Source organism: Empidonax traillii, unplaced genomic scaffold, assembly GCF_003031625.1.
Source record: "Empidonax traillii isolate 1590-97213 ecotype Southwest subspecies unplaced genomic scaffold, ASM303162v1 scaffold644:size547830, whole genome shotgun sequence".
NCBI lineage: Eukaryota > Metazoa > Chordata > Aves > Passeriformes > Tyrannidae > Empidonax > Empidonax traillii.
The window spans coordinates 116,783-140,494 of record NW_020955837.1 but is presented as its reverse complement, the minus strand read 5'-3'; the positions used below and the strand labels follow the sequence as shown (position 1 = coordinate 140,494).

General features: G+C 39.2%; 1 protein-coding gene across 1 annotated transcript; it reads right to left on the bottom strand.

Moving 5' to 3' along the window:
- Positions 1-2,784: 2,784 nt before the first annotated feature.
- Positions 2,785-23,463, bottom strand: VPS4B (vacuolar protein sorting 4 homolog B). Its single transcript, XM_027899119.1, has 11 exons — positions 23,330-23,463; positions 19,856-19,967; positions 18,323-18,470; positions 17,005-17,072; positions 14,139-14,258; positions 13,745-13,901; positions 12,098-12,246; positions 11,842-11,923; positions 9,644-9,863; positions 6,829-6,966; positions 2,785-5,089 (listed from the first exon to the last, which is right to left on the bottom strand). Exons 1-11 carry the CDS (start codon positions 23,354-23,356, stop codon positions 4,988-4,990), a joined length of 1,323 nt encoding a protein of 440 aa, XP_027754920.1. The 5' UTR covers positions 23,357-23,463; the 3' UTR covers positions 2,785-4,987.
- Positions 23,464-23,712: the final 249 nt, after the last annotated feature.

Below are 23,712 nucleotides of genomic sequence, written 5' to 3'. Positions count from 1 at the left end.
AGGCAGGTACGGCGCCTTCTCGTTTCCATCCTGACAGTAGACACGTGCATCATTTGCATGAGGTTTCTGGACAGGTAAGAACAAATAAGAAGAGAAGAAAACATTTTTAAATTATAGAGACAGAACTAGGCTAGATGGAAACACACCGCTCCACATCAAAACAACAGCAGGTGTAAAGATGAAAGCAACAGTAATTTCTTTGCTGTTCAGTTGTCTACAGAGCAATTAATAGCTGCGATTAATTCATTAAAACAGCATTAAAACTCCAAGTGAGCTCATGGTCAGTCAAGCAAGGGCATGAGCATTTCAACTGGTATTTTAAATGGCACAATTGAAAACAGTAATCAGCTACTTTTCCAGATTTTCTAAAATCTTACTTAAAAAAATCCATCTTGATAGGTCAGAGCCTCCCAGCTACAGCCCACACTCAAGTCTTCAAGGAGGAGAGGAAGCAGAAATTACAATTTGAATTAATGTAGTTTTAATTTTCATGTTTTCCTAACTTTCTACTAGGCAAATGATGCACTTGACCCTGCCAGAGCCTAAGTCACAGCTGCAAGTAACAGTCCCCACTTGCTATTATGTTTCCTGCACAGGATGGTGATATTTATAGCAACTTTCTCAGTCCCTCTCCCATCTGTCTTATTATTGCTGAGACACGGACAGAGAGGCAGCAGCAAGCAAGTGCTCAGCCGAGATTTTTGTAACGAATTACCTGTGGATGGCCATCAGCCGACAACAGAGTGAGTCAGAGGAAATTACTGTTTATAGTTTACAGAATGCATGTGACACTGAGCATGTTTGAAAGCAAAGTCCTGCCTTGAATAGCTTGGATTTAAATGAGTTGAGGCAGCAGAGGAGGAGGTAGGGCAAGCAAAAGCAAGTCTTGCCAATTCACGTCACAGTGCCTGATAATAGGTCAACAAGCAGGAAACAAAATCCTGGCTTCATTATCAGCATCAGGCCTATGCTCAGGTGTCAGTGACTTATTTCCTGGAGATATCTCAAAACACAACCAAAGCGTATTTAGAAGAGAACTTAACTCCTGCAACGATGCACATTGCAATGTGTTTTCATGACTAATGGTTGAGAAGTTCAAATAAATGAGCCCAAAAACATCATGTATTTCTGCAAAAGACTAACAGAACGTACACATGGCAGGTACTGTGCACAGGTGGTATGGACAGATGGACTCCAACATCCCCAAACACAGAGTTGATGCGATGAAGAAGTATCCTTGAGTGTTCACTCAAGTTGGAGCCTCTTAGGTAGGACAAAGGATGCAAAGGCAAGTAAACATAAAATGGCACGAAACAGTGACCTAGTCAAAAAGCTACCATCAGAAGGGCGTGTGTGTATGTAGAGGTAGGGAGGGAGAGAAAGAATTGTAATTAGGTCATAGGGACCAAAAGATAAAAACAGGACAATCTTATCTAATACCTGGGCTGTCACTACACAAATGCCAGGACAGAGGATGAACGAACAATTAAGAGTTTTTATGAAGCTAATTATGATGACAGAGGATTTGTGGAATAAAATCACTAGATTAAAATGTTAATAAAAAGCTAAAGAAAATTTGAAGGGGTAAGCACTGAAGACACGCCGCAAGAGCTACAACAAAAGCTGCCCGCTCAAGACTAAAAGGAACAGTGTTTTGATAAGGATTAATTATCAGCAGCACAGTAGGAAACAAACAGTCTACTGAGTTCTTGCAATAGTTTACGTAAGTTACAGGAATGGCTTTAAGTCAACCATGATTACTAGGATGAATCTGGTTAAGACCAAAAACATGTATGGAAGCCAATCATGAAACAAGTTTGTCATTCTGGAGGAAGGAAAGAGTAAACATTGAAATGAAGATGTTCCCATTTATTTCAACACATTCAGAACTATTAAAAAGCTTCCTCTCTCAAGATAATCCTCAGAAATAAAACCACCACCAAAAAAAATTTGGAATATTCTTATTAAGAAGAATAAATAGACACAAAAATAGATTAAAACACTTGACCAGAAAACATTCAGCAGCTTCTTTGCTTCAGTGGACAAAAAGAGCAAACTCTGACAGGCAGGAACATGAACAAAAGCAGATTCCTCAGCTATATGTGTTCTGCTCCACTAATTAAAACAAGAGCCTATAAGTATATTCAAAGACCAGCAGATTTGAAAAAAACCCCAAACTTTAAGAGATTTATGAAAAACTTCATAGATTTTTATGGTTTTTGTTATGCTAGAGAATGAAAGAAAGCAAAAGGTAAAAAAATAGGGAGGAAACAAGCCTTTGGAATTTGAGGTCAGTCAGGCAACATAGGAAACAACGTAAGGAATTAATTTACTGCGCTCTTCTAACCCTATGAGTATAGGCATCAAGAGGTATACCAGGAAATCCAAAATTTAATGTCATTGTGAAGAAACCATCTGTGAAGAACACAACAAGCACACATATAGGTGATTTAATTGAAAAATTATTTTACACCCAGGAAGGAAAATGACATTTTTTCATACTGCAGTCACAGTAAGAGTAACACCAGAAGTTATGAAAAAAACTGGTAAACCAACCACCCAAAGATCATACACATTAAAAATACACAACTAATTTGTCCAGTATTTACAGACAAATATAACCTTTCATAAATTCTTTCAAGAATTTTCAATTGACACTGAAAGCTAAAAAGTGATTTTGCATGTTCCCCCCTCCCAATTTGGCTATAATTATTACGGGATTACTTAGCTAAGTGGCTCTGTGATATATATTTTTGTCATTTTAGAAAGACAGCAAATCAAAAATTGTCCTTGTAGCTGCAACTATAAGCAGCAAAGTTTATTTGGAATATATTTCTAAAAACAACTTTCAACATCAAACATTAAAGGTTCTGTTACAGATGTCATCCCACAAATGAGCAAGCAGCAAGATGTAAATTTAAAACATACAGTATACTCTTCTTTTACATTAAAGATAAGAGATTACACAGTTAAGCTTCTAAAAACCCATAGGACAAATCAGCTTACAACAAAAAGAAAAAAAAAAAAAAAAGACAATGTTCCTGAGAATTTTAAGATTGCAGTAAGGACTCTCATTTTAAAAAAGGTCAAGAGACAAGTACTTCAGATAGTAGTTTCAAACCTCTGAGTGACAGCCCTGCCACTATGTGGCTCACTTCTAACGTGTTCACAAGAGAAAACTATAAAAAAGTGATCTTGTTGCAATGAGGATTAAGTTTACTAATCACAGCTACCTGCACCTCCCTACACTGGAATTCCTGCCCTCACCCACTCCCTCTCCTGTTGTCCCCATAAAGGTAGACAGAAAGATGTGCAGCCCACTGATTCACACTTACATATTCTGATGTTAGACAAAGGTAAAGCTGTAACTGAAGGATTTTGGAAAGAATTTTTTGTCGTGTTAGTAAACAAAAGCTCAGCACCTTGCAGATCAAAGAATTTTTAACTAAATATTTTGTTTAGCTATTAAACACAGAAACAAGTCTAAAAAATAATAATGCAGTAAAAACTTGAACATTGGAGAAATACTCAAAAGAACATAGATGATGTTGTACTACAACATTTTACTTCATTTAAGTACAGAAAATGTCACCCATCCTATGATTGATAAAGTACACAAAATATGTACAGAAGAGAAACCAAACCCCTTCAAAAGATAATCAAATATGTGTATATGTACATAGAACATACACACCTAAAATGTGCAAATTTCTTTTAATGCAAGTTAAACAAAGCATTTGCAGGATAGAGTTGTACAATGATAATGGAAGATAGAGTATTCTAGATAATCCTAATGATGTTTCATATCTACAACCAGTGCAAACTTACAAGGCACAAACTCAATGCTGATGCTGTAGTGTTGTAAGTTACATTCAGGCACATCTCCATTTGCAGTTCTTCAGAAAAAGAGCAATGGAAGTGCTACTTCTGTACTAAACTGCCAGCCTTCTCTCAGCACTAAATTGATGTAACCTATATGCTACAGTTACCAGTGGGGTTCTGGGTTAATCTATCACTGGAAAGTCTGTGGCTAAAACCTCCTGTTATAACCTCCTCTCACGTGAAAGTATGCTGTTTCCTAAAATACCTCCCATACATTCTCCAAAAGACTACATATACCTTGCCAGCCTCAAGACATGGGATCTTACAGGGTATTACTAATGTTTTGTTATAATTTTAGTCAAACTGCTGCAGAAAGTTAATCCAGATCTAAAAAAAACCAAAACAGCAAATAAACCAATTCCAAACAACCCCTCAAGAACAGCCAGCAAAACACCTTCTGAGTTACTTGCATTTAACAAACTTCTGTTAAATTGCATAGTGACAGTGTGTAACAGCCAGTAAAGAGTTAAAAACAAAAGCTCGCTGTTTAAGGCAAAATTTTAACACAGCATAGCAGAAAAAGCCAAATACCAGGTCCATTGGTATTTAAGCAAAGTACTGGCCCATGCAGTCTTATCCTCCAAGTGTTTTCTTTCTCACTTTCATAGCAAACCCACATTTGCAGTTCGCTTGATTAGCAAATTTTGTTGCTTTTTCCTAAATGAAATGAAGAGCAATTAGTATGTACGCTGATTGACTGATACTGAAAACACCTGACAAATATGTTCTCTTCTACCCCTCAAAAAAGGGTGCTTTGAGCCTACTGGGAGTTTAAAACTCACTTGTATCCAGATCTAATATACTACCTAAAATGGAACTATTAATTTAAAGCTTTCTATTATTTATTAGACTTTACCACATCACTTTGCTGTCTCACCCTAAAATTGTATTTTTGTATTATTTTTCAATAGAAGACATTTAATAGACATCTGAGTAAAACAATACAATAGAAAAGCTTCAGAGTCTTTGCAAAGGTATCTTCTATTCCTTCTGCAAAGTAAGAAAGGAGTGATTTTATTGGCATTTATTTGAAGTGCCATCAATAAAGACACAAGAATACTTTAAAAAGAAAAAAAAGTTCTAATGCTCCACATGTATCTTTGGTTTAGCCTTCCTGACCAAAATCTTCTGTAAACTTCTTTAACTTCCCCAGGTCCCCTTCATTAACTGTTGGTTTTGTGCTAGCTAATGAGCAAAGCATATCATCCTGTCAGAGAAAAAAAGAATATGCATTAAAAAAAACACATTAAAAAGCTCCTATTTACACAAAACAAAGTAAGTTTGAACACTTCTGCACAGAGGCAGAATTTTAACCCCGTCAAGACAGACAACACTTACTGACTTTTCCAATAACAAGATCACAACCTCAGGTTTATGTTTAAGGCACTCACCCATTCAAGTTTTGTTTATCTGTTTTTACTAAAAAGAACTTAGTTCCTTTTTTTTTTTTTTTTTTTGGTCAGCTATTATTTTCAACCCTTGTTTACAGCAGATTAGAGTGGAAAAGAATCAGATGTCCCCATGTACTCTTTACAGTCCAGTAAGATAGAACAATAGATTGCAATTCATCTCTAGCAAAGTTTTACTGCTCATGACTGGTAATTTCTGTCTCTTCAATTTAGTAAATTTCCTAGATAAATAATTAGATACTAGAAAATGGACTTTAGAAAAATCATAGACCTATGAAGTTGAAAGCAGCAGTTAAAACACCCTGTGAAGAAAAAGGGGGAAGAAAACTAATCAAGTCCTAGTTAAAGACAACTGAAAAAAAGTAGATGCCCAACACCTCATATTACTATAAAATTACGGCTAAATCCAAAAGTTAGTATCATTGTTTTCTACATTTGATATTTCTGTCATCAGACCAGAGGTACCTGCTTAGAAAGAATTAAAGCCTGATATTTGTAAGGACAAGAACTGATTATGGACACTACAGTGTATCAAAGCCCAGATACCATTAGGAGCACACAAGGAGCTGTTATGTTTAATTCCAGGAAAAACTGATTAAAAATCCACTTAGACCATATAGGTAGAAGTTTCAGGGCAGGCCTGCAGCTGCATACATCCTTTTATGCTTCCTCAGTATGCAAATAGGCACAGAAAATTATTTTCTGAAATATAGTGATGGTTATATTTACAAAGCAGTGCCTACTGCTTGAGAGGTTTGTGATCCCCATGAAATACACAGATTTCTTTCATTCATTACAGGACTGTTGGCACATAGGAAATGACAGCAGCATGGATTTATTATTAAGTGCTTCCCATGAACTTTGTACTTAAATTCAGAATCTGCTTTTGCTGCCCTTGAGGAAAAATGCAGAATAAGTGTCCAGCAATTTTTTTTTTTTCTTAAGCAGTGAAATTGTCTTAAAATGACATATTTTATTTCCTAGGCCAAAGAAAGTATTTTAATATGCACAAAGAAAACAACTGAAAGAGCTGCATCACCTGTGATGAAATTTAACCAAAACTACCACTACATCCAAAATCTCCTTACATTTTATTGTTTATGCTTTTATTTATTTCATGGGCAATATTTACCTAAGGCACATCATGCCCCAATTTACACTGAATGTAATTTTCCTTTTCTCAGTATTAATGCCACAGAGTGACGGGAAGAAAGCATATCATGGAACAGGGACCCCAAAGCAAATAAAAGCCAAGTGAAAGAACTGTGGAAGAGCCAGATGCTGCCCATGGATGAAAGAACAGCAGTTGCATGCCAGCAGACAAGAACAAAAAGCAATGCTTATCAGGGACAGAGAGCTGGCTTTTTCATAAGCATGTCATAATGTAGTGCTGTATGTTGAGAATTTAAATGTTAACTGGTATGTGCAGTATTTCTGAAAACAAACAATTAATCCAATTGTCTTGCAAAAGACTCCTCACCTAAAGTCTTTTCAGGGTTCTCTAAAGCAAGAAAGAAAAGCTATAAAGAATACCTACCATGGAAACTTTAGGCTCCAGTAATTTATCACCTGGGACCTCCATCCATGTCATTTCTATGGCTTCAGGATCACCGGGAGAGCAAGGGGTGAACAAATCTACCATCATGTTTGGATCAGACAGTGATGGTCCCTTTACCTAAAAATAAGAAAACTCTCAGTTTACAGGAATTATAATTTTAAACACAAAAACCAGCTGAACTGCACCCTAGAGCAAAAACATTTCTTGATTTTATGCAGATGGCCTACCCATTGGGAAGACATGTCCTGTGAAAGAAATATTTTGTAAGAGTATGGGTATCATTGAAAATGTGAACCTGTAGATCCCTACATTCACATCAGGTCAAATCCCAGAAGCCACCTCCTCTAAACACCAAGCGTTTCTGTGGAAAACTAACGTGCCAGGAAGCGCAGTTGGTGAAGACCACGCTTCCTGGTCACTTTGGAAGTTCATTCATCACTGGTTGACAGCTTTCTAAAGCTTTCTCAGTAATTCTCCCTGAGCGTCCCTCAAGTCAGGAAGCCGGAGAGAGCTCTTCAGTCCGACACCCCGCATCCCAAAGCTCCCAGCACCTTTTCCGGCACCGCTCGAGCGGCGCTCCATAGAGAACAGCCCCACCTAGCGGGACAACACAACATCCTTTTTTCCCAGACGCATTGACAGAGCCAAAAAAGATGCACCAGGCGTCTGTTCCCTTCCTGCAACACATTATCTGGTACCCACGATTTTGCTTTACTTCATTGTTACCCGAAGTCCCACACATCCACAGGAATGCAAACCATACGCAAAGATTGAAGGACAACACACTAACTTGTTATTTTTGACAGAGAACTGGATTTCCTATTCCAAAGTGCATTTTGAGCACGACCGTGGAGAGCAGACTGCAATATTCAAAATGCACTCTGGCAAACTTGTATTATAACACAGAACAAGGAATGGTTTACAGTTAATTACTAACAATTGAGGAAAGCACTGTTGAACTGAGGCAAGTTGTCTGCTATGATGCAAATAATAACATTAAGATTTTGCTTATAAAAATAGGAAATCACATCCAATTAAAGTATTAACACAAGTGGAATCAACTTGGCTTATGTCAGAGCCCTCAAAGTACTGCAGTTGTTGGATTTTTTTCCCTTCCTTTTTTTTTGAGAATAAAAAGGTAAGATGGAAGAATTCCTTTTGGGTTGCTCTGCAAACTGTGACGACAACTGAGGTTATTTCATTGCTCCATGGCAAGCTGAAACATGCCTCAGATTGTTCCAAATTTGAACAAAATACTAAAAGGTAACAGCCCTTTAGCCAGAAATGTCACTGTCAGTTAGTCAACAACAGATAAATACTTCAGACATCACTGCTTAAGGGAAGAAAGCACCTAGAAAATTCTTGATATAACAAAATAGCTGTTTATTTAACAACAAATACAGCTTACAAACCACGGTGTTACTGTTAGGTGTTCCCAGAAGCTAAAACTTATTGTCCTCTCACATTCTAGACCATATTGGACTTAAGTGTGTCATTCTCTTTGAATCTTAAGCTGAATGTGCTCATTGGAAGAAACTACATTGAAAAAGAAGAGCCTAAGTTCAAAAAAAAGTGTAGCTGCTCAGTTCAGGGCCCTTAACCTGGACTTACTGGTAAAAAACCTGTAATTGTAACAAGATGACAAAGAACTGCTGCCAACGCAAGGTACACGGTATGTTTCTTGACAGTTTAGAATCTAAAATTTTTCCTAGCAAACCTGCTCTTTAAAGGAGTGGCAAATTAAAGCTTCTCTTTAAAGCAGCGACCACCTCTGCAGAATATCCTGACCCATCTTCACCTAAGATACATGAATTTCTGTAAAAATCAAAGTTTGCACTGAAAATGTAGACAAAAAATACTTGTAATATGGGTCTACTCTAAAAAAATACTACAAATGAAAACCATAATTTTATTTAACCAATATATGTACTTCATGTATTTTAACCTGTGTTTATAATCACACTTGGTTTTTCTTTTTAAGAGTTTAATAGTTTACAGAGAACAATTAAGTCTGAGCAGGACCCATATGTGCAAATTCTCCAGGGGAAAGACATTCCCAGATCTTTTTGATTTAGATTGGTGGTAAAGAATGCCAACTGGTTCTTCGTCAGATAAAGTTTCTGAGATCCAAATATTGTGAAGAAATGTTTCTTAAGTCAGTACAATAGCACGCAGAGGTAACTGGAAGATAAGCCAAACAATATAGTTTGAATAGGCTCTTTGGTATGAAACTAACTAATCGTAAATTAGTTTCCACGTTACAGCATGGTGGCCATAGGGCGCTGCACACTGCCCAAACAATGAAACATAGACCTTGCTCAGTTGTCTTGCCCCTATTACTACTGTCACAAGTAACATTGATTCAATGTTTTTACCAGAACTTTACAAGAACCTTCATTTTTTGGTTTGAAAAATACGCCAAATAAACAAAATGTGTTTAAGTATAATCCACCTGTTCTCCTGGGGATGAGGGAATACTATTTCTTTCCCCACCATGTTAAGAAAAACTTGAGACAGAAAAAGAGCACCTCTGTAATATTCCCATTTAAGTCAAACTGCAAACTGAATGCTTTTAACACTCTCTAGAGACACTAAGAGTCACAGCATGAATATTCAGAAACCAGCTCCACCAGACTTATGGCAGGATTAGGAGGAATGTGAAGGAAGGAGGAATAGTTCTCCCCAGTAAACAAAAGGGACATTCATAAGCTTGCAGTTTATTTGCAAGAAATTTTCAAATTAAAAACAGTTCTCATAGATAAAATAAGTTGAAAAATTTTTGATTCTTACTTACTTTTTTAAAGTGAGTAGCTGATTGCACTTTCCTAACAGGCTGCATGAGTGCATCACGTACAATGATGCTTATATCTGCACCAGAATAGCCATCAGTTTTCTTTCCAAGCTCTCGATAATCTGATTCTGTTAGGAGATTTGGAGTTGACCCAAGGTGGAGCTTGAACATTGCAGCCCTGGCATGGGCCTCAGGTAAAGGAATATAAATACGCTTCTCAAACCTGGTTTAGAAAAGTAAAAACAAAGTGTTCCACAGATACTAGCTCATGCAGGTGCACAGTGGAAAGAAGCTTATGCAAATAAGCATATAATTTGCTCCTAACAATATTAGAAAGAAGCAGTTTCAGTATGATAAACCTTTAAAAAAATTTAAGGCAAATATTCAACAACCTGTTCTCATAAATAATACTTCAGTTAGTGTAGGCTAACATCCAGAATATAACAACTGTTTCCATTTCATTACAAAAATCTTCTCTTCAGACTGAAGTTTTCCCAGATACTCTCCAGCAGAGTTTGAGTCATAAAAAACTGAGAGGAAGAAGCCTAAGTGTTGAAGTATATTTAAAGAGTTTTCACACTCAAAGAAAGAACTGCCTGATAACAAGGTGATGAAACAATTTTCTACACTCTCCAACTAAATTAGAGAAAACCTCATAGCTGGAAGCAAATTTCAAGTCATTCTCAATAGAGTTGTCAGTAGAAAGTGTTGGTAACTACAGTTCCTCCTTTGAAGCAGCACCTGTTCTCAGAGTGGGGATTACCTCCCACCAACAAATAAGAGTGACTACAAATTCTGCAGAACATAATTAACATAACTAACCTGATATACATGACAGAGTTGCCTGAATTCATGGAAAAATAATATAATTACAGACATTGTTGTAGAAATCCCTTTAAATCTTGTGGGCACAGAATAAGAGAATGGTTTGGGTTGAAAGAGACCTTTATAATTTCATCTAGTTCAACCCTCCTGCCATAGGCAGGGACACCTTTCACAAGACCAGGTTGCTCAAAGCCCCATCCAGCCCCATCCTGGCCTTGAACACTCCAATGATGGGACAACCACAACTTCTCAGGGAAACCTGTGGCAGTGTTTCACCACCCTTATAGTAAAAAATTTCTTATTTATGTCCAATCTAAACTTACCCTCTTTCAGTTTTAAACATTGCCCCTTACCCTGACACTACAGGCCTTGGAATTAAAACAACAAACATCTCTCTGTCTTTCTAATAATCTCCCTTTATATACTGAAAGGTCACAGTAAGGTCTCTTCAGAGAGAACCTTCTCTTTTCCAGGCTCAACAGCCCCAACTCTTGAAGCTAGCCTTCACAGGAAAGGTGTTCTCATCATTTTCGCAGCTCCCTTCTGGACCCATTCTATCAGGTTCATGTCTGTCTTGTATCCTGGACCACACTACGGGAATTTCAGGAATGACCTGAAATTTTAAGCAACATATTCACCTCTAAATCTGTCTCACACAACACTATACTCATACAGGTTAGAAGCAACCTATGGAGGTCACATGATCCAACCTCAAATCAAAGTATGGCCAGCTTGAATGAAGTATATAAATAAAAGTCAGCATCAGTCATAAAAAAGCAATGTTTCTTTAGCCTACAAAAACAGTCATTATCCAAGCTGTGCCCTCATCTCAACATAATCATATATGTCATATAGCTGTGTTTGTCCTCTGCTTGCTCTGCAGCTCAAAGATCCAACTAATCAGATACAGATTTGGAAGCCTTTTATCTACTAAACAGCAATTAAAACATCACAAGTTATACCAGACCAACAGAAAAACACGGTGTTTCTGTGTAAGGTTACACTTCAATGAAAGAACTCAAGCTACTCAGCGCAGAGGTGAAAAAGAAAGCCCCGTCCCCTCTTGCCTTTCTGCCCCTTTGCTTGTTCCCCAAGTCCACCAGAAAACCAACAAGCAAGCAGAAAACTCCTCTGTTGCTTCAAGCATAATCATCTAACCAAGAAATCAAATAAACTACAAGCCAATATAAGGGTGAACAACCTACCTCTCTAGAGGGGCAAGAGGCTCTTACTTTGGCTCAGTCCATCTCATGGAACTGAGATGCAGAACATTAGCCATGTCTGCAAACATGAGCTGGATTACCAACCACCTCAGTCTCCGACTGAACCCTCACACCAGTTATGAATTTCACACCATGAAAAAAATGACATCATACCTTCTCCTGATAGCAGAATCCAAAACCCAGGGTATGTTTGTTGCTCCTAAGACCAAGATTCCTTCATTGTCAACACCAACCCCTATATCAGGACAGAAATAATTTCATTGTTTAGATGATAAACAGAGACTGTTTTTAAAAGTCATCAAAATTTAACGAGGTGGAACTGCAGTCATTTTTAGTGTTCTCATGCAAGCTACACTTAAAATACACATCTTAATTCCTCTGTCTGATTCTGAAAACCAAATAAACTTACCTTGCATCTGGACTAGAAATTCTGTTTTTATCCGTCTAGCAGCCTCACTTTCATTTTCACTTCTTGACCCGCAGAGGGAATCTATCTCATCAATGAAGATAATAGAAGGTTTGTTTTCTCTGGCGAGCTGGAACAAGTTTTTCACTAATCTTAAAGAAGGAAACAGCTTCAGTTATCTTAATAATTTAATTAGTTACATCAATAAAAAGACACAACTTCAGATTGTGATACAGTAGTTTCCTTTACAGGAAGCATGAAAAAAAAGTATTAACATAAAGCTATTTAAAGACACAACATTCTTCCAGCTCCAAGGCTCAGCACTGCACTGAGCAAGACAGCCCAGTATAAAGAGACGCGAAAAAATTTAGAGTGCTCCAGGCATGGTTTTACCAGAAAAATCTCTTTTTTGTCTTACATTTCTACATGACAGCCTGGACTATATAAAACCACCACTCTAGACAGATTCAAAAGAACATGGTTTTCTCTTATTTAAGTTACTCGAATTCTAGATATTTTATAAGAAATAACTTGTACTTCTACTTTATACAACTTTACTAAATAATTACTATATGACAAGAAACATTGGTTTGCAAAAAAAACCCCCCACAAAAACAAAAAACCAACCTAAAAATAGAACCCAAAATACTTCAAGGCATATCTCATTTACACATTTTTCTAAGTCAAAAAGAAAAATAAATAGGAACATGCTACAAAATTCTTCACATGACAGGACTATATCTCAAGCAATAGTCTCAAATGAAGTCAAATGAAATCTAATGCCGAGGTAAACTCCAGTTCTGTATTTCTTTCACAACAGAAGAAAGGCAGCTTAAGGTTTCCAGCTTTTGGGGAAAAAACCCCTCAATTCAAACGCTTTATGGCCTTTCTTCCTCATTCTATCAACTTTAGTGTTGCTGAGTTGTCTCGCACTTCAAATTATTGAAACACGGTTTTGACAAGTATTCTCATCATTATATAAAGGTACTTTCTGTATAAACCCAGAGCTTTTGATTAATTCAGGTAAGATTTATCAGGGAAGATTTTGGAAGCCTAGATGGACAATTCTTGCACTTCTAGACTGCAGCCAACGTGTCACTTCAGGCTTCCTAGTCTTCTTCACCAATGACATAGTAACAAAGAGTTGGCATAGGGACCCCTGAAATTTTTTTTCATGGCTGCTCCTCTCCTTCAACTTATTTTTGCAAGTCCCTTATGTCTTTCAGATTTTGTTTCAAATTGGAATGATGAAAAAAGCCACCTCCATATGGACAAAGGAATGCCACACAGTTGCTGGGACAGATGAGTGGGGAGATGCCAAGAAGCAAAGTAAGCCAGCACTTCAGACTGACAGTGTGTGTAGTCATAGCTGAATTCAGAATCGGAATGAGCTCCATGGTGCTCCCAAAACCTTCCTGAGCTAGTTTTAAAACTATCTTGAGCCCTGAAAGGAGATCTAGTGCAGCTTCTCAAAATGCAGCACGTGATGATACCTTGACAAGGCACTGCAGCACAGAACATAGAAACACCTGAAGTTTGTTTTTTAAATGGACAAGACCATTCCCTCAAATTCAAGTTCTTTACAGTAACTTATCTAGCTCTACAATAATTTCTTTTTGAAAATGTTTTCCTGGACCTCTGGCAACTTACTTTTCACTTTCACCTAACCACTTTGAGACAAGGTCAGACGAAGATACTGAGAAGAAGGTAGAGTTGTTTGCTTCTGTTGCCACAGCTTTTGCCAAATAAGACTTTCCTGTTCCTGGTGGTCCAAATAGAAGAATCCCTCTCCAGGGTGTTCTCTTGCCTGCAAAACAGAAACCAGCAGTCTTCAAAATACTGTAGAAAGACTGAATCTATTTTCTGATTATGCCCTTCTCATGTACTCAGAGGTTTTCTGCATCTACCCATGAAACTTCTGTCAGATGGATCACAATCTCTTTGATAAGAGCTCAGCTTGAGTCTCTGATACATTGGCATAACACACTTCACGGGTCCCAGTGTCAGTCCTGACTGGCCAATAGTAAATAAGTGTAATTCTGACCTGTAAACAGGTGTGGAAATTTAATGGGCAAGATGACTGCTTCTTTAAGTGCTTCTTTGGCACCTTCGAGGCCAGCAACATCACTCCATTTGACATTTGGTCGCTCCATAACAATTGCTCCTATAAGAAAGGATTATATAAGTTAGTGATGCATGTTTCTTCTCACAACTACAACAAATTCCATTTGGCAAAAAAGAATTATAAAAAAATCTATGCCTATGTCAACACTGAATAAAACCAAGTCATTTCTAAGTAGATATAAACACAAAAGTCCAGAAGGCAAATGGATGTTATTTCTACAGAAATCTGTCACATTGTATTACCAAAATAAACCATGGATAACCAGAATACTGGTAAGTAAGCAGAAATCCTGCAGGAACCATCTCCTCACTAAACCACGACTGCGCTTCCCAAGAAATCTGAAATTTCATTTTAAGCAATGTAGCTGCACTAGCTCAGGATGTGTAAGATTCTCCAGCAGATGAAGTAACTTGTTTGGTATCTCCAGATGTTCAGCAAACAACTGGATTACCTAATGGCAAAGAAGTTTGAGAGCTAGGGCTGAAAGTGTCAGAAAAGTTGTACGGAGCCTACTTAGCTGCAGAAGTATCTTCTTAGTCAAGCCATGTTCTCTCAAAGTTTGTCACCAAGTCTCATCTTCCTCAAGCAATGAGTTCAGCCAACTGAGCCGTAATTTAGCCTTCTCTTCAGACTTCAGATTGATTAGTCTGACATGCTAAATATTATTTTGTTTCTGCTACTTCTAGATGGAAAAACTTGGAACTTGGATAGTAACTGAATACTAGATCTTGTAATCCTAGCCAAGGCAAATCCAAAAGATAAGACAAATTTTCACAGAGGAACAAATGCCAAACAATCCAATGCTTATCTAAGTATTCAAACACAATGAAAGTTTTGGTTGCCCTAATTCTCTACACAGGGTTTTCTGTAATTTCACAATTGGTTTTCACCAGGTAGTTTCTGTGCATTTTCATCTCATGCCTTCAGAGCTCTGTGAAGTAATTTAAGACTTTTTTATTTCTATGGGACTGAAAATTTACTGTTACTCACTGGCTAATGAATAAAGCAAATAAAGGAGAGTTATTCTTTTGCTGCATTCCTTCTCTATAAGATCGACGTGAACAATTTCTGTTAATAACTGCAACTATTAAAAATTTGGAATTTAGAGTCCAAACCCAACAACATATTGTTTAAGATGCTAAAAATGTTAGAGAAAGTTAATTGTGAACTGTCTTAGCTTGCAATCTATATACTGGAATTAATTCAACCACCCACTTTCAATGCATTCAATTCTTTTGCTAGGTTGATTACATCTCAGTTTTTCTGACACAAAACTATGGGCTCCATTATTAAAACAATTAGCAGAACAAGTAACAGTTCAGATTGGAACAGAAGATTATTTCAAAGTAAAAATATCAGTGATCTAGACCAGACATACCATGGCAACTGAAATCACTGCACTGTAAGAGATCCCCTGTACCACGACAGAAATGGAGTTGGAACAGTAGGCTTCCTAATTTTGTAGGTGTAAATGAACAGCTGGAAGATTAAGCAATAAAGTGCAAAAGGCCTTTAAAATTCTAAACAAGAGTAATGACAATAGACCCCCAACTATTATCCAGTCTGAGTGTCACCTGGTCACTTTTTCCACAATAAGTTATTATCATAATTAAAATCTAAATAGTCACAAACATGGGAAAGGTCCATAAGACAAACTCAGCTAGGAGTAACAAGGCAGCAAAATTAAATACATGAAATTTCTGTGGCTGTTATAGGAAGCAAAATGAAAATGAGCAGTCTGAAGACTATGCAGAGCTTGTATCTTGTTACCTGAGTAACACCTGTGTTAGGCTTAAAGGTTACTCAGACTTTCAAGCAATCAAACATACAAGCAAGAAGGTTGTCATTTTATAGAAAGTATCAAGGAAGTTCTGGGTGCCGGAAACTATTCTTAAAGTAGGACCTGAGGGTCAGATTCATGTGGGAAGAAACAAAGTCTCTATAGTGAGAAACAGGATAAGAGCCCAATGCTCAGCAATTTTCTGTCATTTTTAAAAAAGAAGGAAAGTGTCCCATATAACTGTGCATAGCATTAATTAAGTGTGCAGAGAAGTAAAAAAAGCATGGGACAGTTTCTGAAAAACAGGAGAACAAATGAGGTTTCTTCAGATCCATAAGCACCTTCTGTTAGGGGAGCTCTGAAAAGTTCTTCATCATTAAAGGGTAATAAATATGAAAAAAATTTTCCTTTTTACTGTGCACTAAACTACTGGTAGCTGCTACACATTGCATCACTGACTGTATTCTGCATTTGAGCGCAAAACTCCAAACTATTATGCTACTTAGCCGTGAGAGCATCATCACTGCATATGAGAAAATGCTGCCCATTATTATAAATGGGAAATACTCCATGTTCTTTACTCCTAAACTTGAGCACAAGCTTTCTTTTGTGAAAACAGTCCTGCTTACACTATGTGTTTTATGATCATTACTTTAGCCCTAGGCAATACTCTAATGCATTTAAGAGTAAAAAAATTCTGATTCAGTTTAGCCAATAGCTACCTGGGATTTTGACCTCTCCTGTCTCAGAAAATGCTATCCTTAAAGATGGTACAATTTGAACATGAAGCACAGGGTACAGGAGATACATTTTAATATAGTCATTGCATAAATTCATGGCACACAAGCCCATACTTCCAGAAAGACTATGCTTTTGAACATGTTGAGCATACTAGTTGAGCCACTTACACACATTAAGTTAATTCATAACATTTAGATGGCAAAAATGTAGGAACTTGCTTGACCAAAGTTATTCCTATTTAAAGTAAAGGATGCTTCAAATTACCTTGAAGTTGATTCTGTAGCTTCTTTTTTTCAGGATCCTCTGATTCCCCTTCCCCATCACTGTCATTCCTGATATGGAAACAAGGAAAAAAATTTTAAATACAGTAAGAGAGACTGCTGTCTTAGGGTAAAAATCACAATGCAAAAAGCAGAAAAAGCACCAGGTTGAGGAAGGAATGAAAGAAACACAAGATGCTTCTAGGCCTCTACAGGTTTACATGATTGCACTCCTGCTTTTGTACACTTTTCTAAACTTTTTCTACGATTTCTTTCTCATTCACCCTCCTTGTCTTTTCAACTTTCTCTTATGGGTCTGAGCCCTCTTAACACTTCTACATGGTTCGAGTCAGCCCTCAGAAAACAAAACTCTCGTATTCAGCAACACAGAAGCAGTAAAACGGTTTATTTGTAAACATAGGGCAAAAGTGACAATCTGGACTTGCAACAGGACTTGGCCAATTCCACCTAGTACTATGAAACCCTACACTCTCATAAGAGCAAAGGAAAGTGGAAATTAAAGAAGGAAAAAAGAGACTACATAGTGAACAAGTGGAGTGGAGGTCATGGAAATACACATAGCCTCTGTGGTATTAAACAATTCCTTCTGAAAATAAATCAGCAGGACACAGTACAGCTCAAAAAATAAAACTGATGAGAGAAAAGAATGACATTTTAAGAGACAACTATGCAACTTTAGCTGTTCAGGACTGCTAAAAGGCCAGCCCCACCAGAAGGTATCATCCTGAACTTTTCCTCTCTCCTATAACAGCAATAGCAAACGCAAAAGAGGCTGGGCTTGTTTGGGTGGCTCTGCTTGTTCAGCTCTCTGATATGCAAAGTGAGAAACAAATCTCATAAAAGGAAAGCAGTAGAGAGATCAGGCAGCACCAAGACATCAGAGTGATTTAGTCCATCTCATAGAACTTTACCCCACATAGAACTTTACAGCTCTTATCAAGTGTGAGACAGATCAAACTGAGTAAGCCCAGCAACCATCAGTCTGAATTTATTTTCTAGTTAGTATTTAATACAGAAAAGATTTAAAGGTCATTTGGCTCATTGCCAATAAATCCAATAGTCATTGGATTCAGCTTTCATTCTTCAGTCAATTTGCTATGCAAATGTTCACACATTTTAGTAAACAAGCACAGAAATGCCTGTTTTGGTAATTCATGGTATTTTTATTAGCCCACTGTATTTCAGCACAATTGTCACCTCACACATTTCAAAAACACTGCTTAAAATGATCTTTCAATAGTTGAATTTTAGAATAAGCTGAGTTCAGGAAGTATTTTGCTTTACCTTCTCCAAAAACATACCCTTTTGCGTCAGTAGGACCAGACTCTTTAACTGGTTTTGGTGTATTTTCTCTCTTTTTCAGATATTCTTTCAGCTTTTCTGCTCTGTCCAAGTATTCTCTACATTTCATTCTAATGCTTTGTTTTGCTTTATCACCCTGTGCTTCATCTACAAGTTTGAAGAGAAACAATTCTTAGTTAACAGCAAAACACACGTGTATCATCAGAAAACAAGACTAAATCTCTGCCTTCTTTATATCTTATCAATACAGCTCTCTGAGGGCTCACCACATAACAAAATATCTCAACTACTTATTTTTCCACTGTAATATGGCAAGAAGAGACAGGAAGGATGTATCACGTAACAGAAATCAAATATACATTGCCTTGGCTTAAAATTTGACTGTAAAGGATTAAGGATAACGACACTGGAAGCTTTTGTGTCAGCCCTTCAAGTTGCTAGACACTGCCTTAATAACTGATTTTCTAAAATAGCTCATCAAGATGCTGCTTGTGCTAAGCAATTTTTTTTGAGAAGCATACTTGATTTTTCCACTGCCTGCTAATTTTAAAAGATAAAGAAAAAAAATTACATAAAACATCTGAAAGAATTAGGTTTGTTTCAACAGCCACACTGTTTTTGTAGTCACTATTACAGTATTTTAAATCAGCAATCAACATTTAACATCGGGTTTATGTGTTAAGTTTCCAAAAGTATATCAGTATTGTTAAAAGAAAGTGATATTCTGAGAAAGTCTATAAGACACAAATGGAGAGGAAGTGATAAACACAAATTATCATAACAATAAAGATCTGTGGAGAAAATAGTGGGTTTTTTTCAAATCATGGAGATCTTTAAGTGCACTTAACGTCAGGCAAGCAACCCTGATTCACTTAGATTAGGGCTGTACCTACATTAAAAAGGTCCACTCTTGGCATACAAACACTGGACACAGCATAAAACGTTACACAGAAGTGTGAAAAGGCATAAAATAATGAGAATATGGAAACTGAAGAAAATTTATAACATACAAATCCATCTCATACATTTTCTTGGTGAAGATGAACAGCAAGACCATTGCATTAAGGAGCAAAAAATGCCAGCAGAGGGACTGTAGAAAGGCAAGTGGCATGAGTTAAAAGGAGCAAAAAACACCCTGTAGATACAGCAAAGACCTCACGGGTAATATGGATTTCAGTACAACAGAAATGTAGGGATCCCTGCACTTATTGTCACATTTCCTCGTGGAGTGTACAGCTTGAAACACTGCTACAAAAGTCCAGAGGAGAGACAGAAAACAGCTGCTTCGTGTCTTAAAAAAACTCTAAACCAAAACACAAGTAAAAAATAATCCATTTTCTTTCAAGAATGGAGCAAGCACACAACACAGTTAAGGCAAAAACTGAAAAATACACGACCTCAGCCAAACTACAATTAGTAAGTATCAGCTGCTGATGAGAGTAAAAATTTAAATACTGATGTTAACATACGAGGTTACTCTTGTGCAATCTGACTACTAAACTTTACTTAATCATCCAATACATTACACTTACATTTTACAACGTGGAGAAAATACTGCACAGCATGTTGGTACAAGCGTAAGGCTTCCTCATAGTTTCCTGCTTTATCTTCTTGTGCTGCCTTGCTAGCAAGGTCTATTGCTTTCTGTAACACAAACAAGTAATTAGGTGCTGTGCAAAAGCAGTTTGCACCAGAGACACTTCACGCCGTTACTCTGTTTTTTGATGGCAAGTTTTCCCGCTTCTCAACATTTACCCCCAAAAGTTGAAGGCAGTTGACTGCAAGTCTTAGGTGGTGTTTCGTACACGACACAATATTTTCATCCTTTTATGAACAGCAATTTACAAGCACACAAAAAAGTGTACATGAGAAGAACAAGTTTCTGTGTACTAAGCTGGAACTACTAATGGATTGACTATGTATTTTTCCTTACAAATCTCTTGCATTGATCATGGAAATCCATTACAAAGGTTTTTTTTATCATAGACCTAGACAGTTTGAACTAGGGTACAGATGTGGTGGTTAGGGATATGGTTGAGTTGTGGACTTGACAGTGCTGGGTTAATGGTTGGACTAAATATTAATGGTCTTTTTCAATCTAAACAATTCTATGATTTTATGACTGATGACATCAGTAAACCCTGTAAACAGTGAAGCCAATACAGCAAGTACTTGATGACAATCACTGAAACTAGTTCTATCACTCTTATAATCTTAAGTTGGGAGACATCTTCAAGGACTAGTTGCTTGGCTTCTCTAGAAGGATTTAGGTTCTTGATATCCAAGCAAGAAATTCTAATTACCACTCCAGTGGGAGAAAGAAAAACACCAAAAAAACCAGGCAGAGAACATATCCAAATCTCAAGCATCAAAAGCGTTCTGTGAGCAGTTATGAACAGATTTTTAATTTATTTGTTCAAATAGATCTGTGATTTAAGCTACCATATTGCACACACTGGCCTGTGGATTCATTGCTGTCACCGCTATTTCATTGCTCTAAAGTGCTTATTACTTTTTATTACACTTCCCTCCTTGGAATGCCAATACCACTTCAGGACAATTAAAACTCTCCGTTTCAACCACTCCTTCACATAAGCTAAAGAAAAGCAGTTGGTTAGATGGAGATAACCAACACCACCATCAACCAAATCTTCTCTAGCCCCTCCTCACCTATCTTTTCACATTCAATTGCTTTTCCTAAGCATTGCTAGTATGCTCAGGATGATTACTGTCAGAGAGCAAGGAGGAGAGCGTCAACTGCAGCAAGGATTTTCCACTAGACATTCCAGTACAGATACTCGTGCCACTATCCAGACACTCTGCTGCGTTTCAGGCAAAACAAAGCTAGTAAACAACAGCCATGAGAGAAACAGCAAAATCTCTCATTCTATTGCTTCTCATTGCTGTCTCGGAAGCAAACATTATCTCAACAGATCTACCTGAAATCAAAGGTGCTTAAAACCAAAGAACCAATAAAGTAGATAGACTCTATGGTTCTGTTGTGGCAAGTGATGAGACACTGTAAGCATCTGTTTCTTTGGAACGGGATTTAATCTTTCCTTTTAGGAGAAGCCAGGAGCTCATAAGCAGTTACCCAGCTACAAACAGGCAGTCCTGCCCTTGGGGGCTCATTTTGTGCTGCCTCCTTTAGGCACCTCTGAGCACCATTCAAATCTAGGAAGAGAGCAAAAATTAACCTCAAACAGAAGTTTCTTTCCTCTTAAATCCCTTCAGTGACTTCAATTACTATGGGGCAGCCCAATGACTCGTGGATCCAGTACAACAAAGACAATGATACACATGGAACTAAATCCAAAGAATAAAAGGCAAAGATCACCTGCTAAAACAGAACTGTGAGAAAACAGGGCATGCTGCAGAACTGCTTCTCTGAAAAAGTATAAATCATGTATTGCCTGGTTTTGTTAACAGCCAAAGACTATTACCTGGCTATTAGATTTTCAGCTCTAATACTTCCCTACATCAGCTGCACAGGAAGCTGAACATGAGCCAGCAGTGTGCCCAGGTGGCCAAGAAGGCCAATGGCATCCTGGCCTGGATCAGGAACAGTGTGGCCAGCAGGGCCAGGGAAGTGATTCTTCCCCTGTACTCAGTGCTGGTGAGTTCACACCTGGATTGCTGTGTCCAGCTCTGGGCCCCTCAGTTCAGGAAGGATATTGAGGTGCTGGAGCAGGTCCAGAGAAGAGCAACCAGGCTGGTGAAGGGACTTGCACACAAGTCCTATGAGGAGAGGCTGAAGGAGCTGGGGTTGTTTAGTCTGGAGAAGAGGAGGCTCAGGGGTGACCTCATCACTCTCTACAACTCCCTGAGAGGAGGTTTTAGCCAGGTGAGGGTTGGTCTCCTTTCCCAGGCAGCTATCAGTAAGACAAGAGGGCATGGTCTTAAGCTCTGCCAGGGGAGGTTTAGGTTGGATATTAGGAAGAAATTCTTTATGGGGAGAGTAATCAGACACTGGAATGGGCTGCCCAGGGAGGTGGTGGATTCACCGTCCCTGGAGTTTTTTAAGATGAGACTGGATGTGGCACTGAGTGCCATAGTCTAGTAGCCATGGCAGTGTTGGATCAAGGGTTGGACTTGATGATCTTGGAGGTCTTTTTCAACTTCGTTGATTCTATGATTCTAAGAACACCACTATCTAACAAAAAATCATTATTAGAAAGTTCTATGAACTAGGGCATAGATGACTAGCTTTAACTATCCCTTAGGCACAAACCACATTCGCAGGCCATAGTTTGATAGTTTGATGAACATCGCCCTTAGAAAGAATGTCAGCCTTAACAGGTGTCATTCCCCTTCTGGTTATTCTAGACCCTGTAACATATCCTCTAGCCTTGTCAGTATAAACATTACACTACCAGGGTAAACACTGCATACAGAAATGATCATGATTCAAACAGCTGAAGAGAAAATAGATTGTTTTGAACACAGGTCACTTCTGGATCTGTTTTGCCGGCCTGACGCAGCACCGACTACACAAGCCCGACCGAGGGTTAACAAAGGCAGAAAACGGAACAGGCAAGGGCTTCCTACAGCAAGAAACACAATACAAACTATGCGTCCAGACACAGGAGGCAACAGCGCTTCCCAGGCAGGCATCAGGCCGCGCTGCCTCGCGTCCCGCAGGGCTGCTGCCCGCAGGGACCCCCTCCCCAGGGGCTCAGGGACCCCCTCCCGGGCTCTCAGCCCCGGTGCCGATGAGTGGTGACCCTGCGGGCTTCGCCGCGCCGAGCTCCGTCCCCTCCACACCCCCGTGGCTGTGGGTGCCCGCGGCTCTCCCGACGGTGTCCCCCGGTGGCCCGGCGGGCAGGCGGCGTTCGCGCTCCCTGTGCCGCCGCTCCGCCCGCAGGACACTCCCGGCCCGGGACAGCCCCGGCCCCGGGACAGCCCCGGCCCCAGCACGGCCCCGGCCGCGCTCCTTCCTTCCTTCCTGCCCGCCGCCCCCGTCCCGTCCCGTCCCGCCCCGCCCCGCAGGGCCGGCGCCGCTCTACCTGCAGGTTGCCGGTGTTGCCCGCCATGGCGGAGCGGCGGAGGGCGGGAGGCCGGAGCAGGGAGAGCTGCCCCGCGGCTGCCGCTGTCGCAGCGCCCCCGGCCCGGGAAGGGGAACCGAAACCGCGGCCTCCGCCCGCCCTTCCGCACCCGCCCCGCTCCCCTCCGCACCCCTTCCGCTTCCGGGCACGCCCAGCCCCGGGAGGGCCTCGCGTAGCCCCTGGTGTTCCCTGTTGTTCCCTGCTGTTCCCTGGGCCGCTCCCAGGCACGCTGGGGATCGTCCAGTCCAACCCCTCCCCTCCGCTCCTAAGGCAGCGGTCACCTAGAGCAGGTGACGCAGGAACGCGTCCAGGTGGGTTTGGAATGCTGCCAGGATAAGGACACC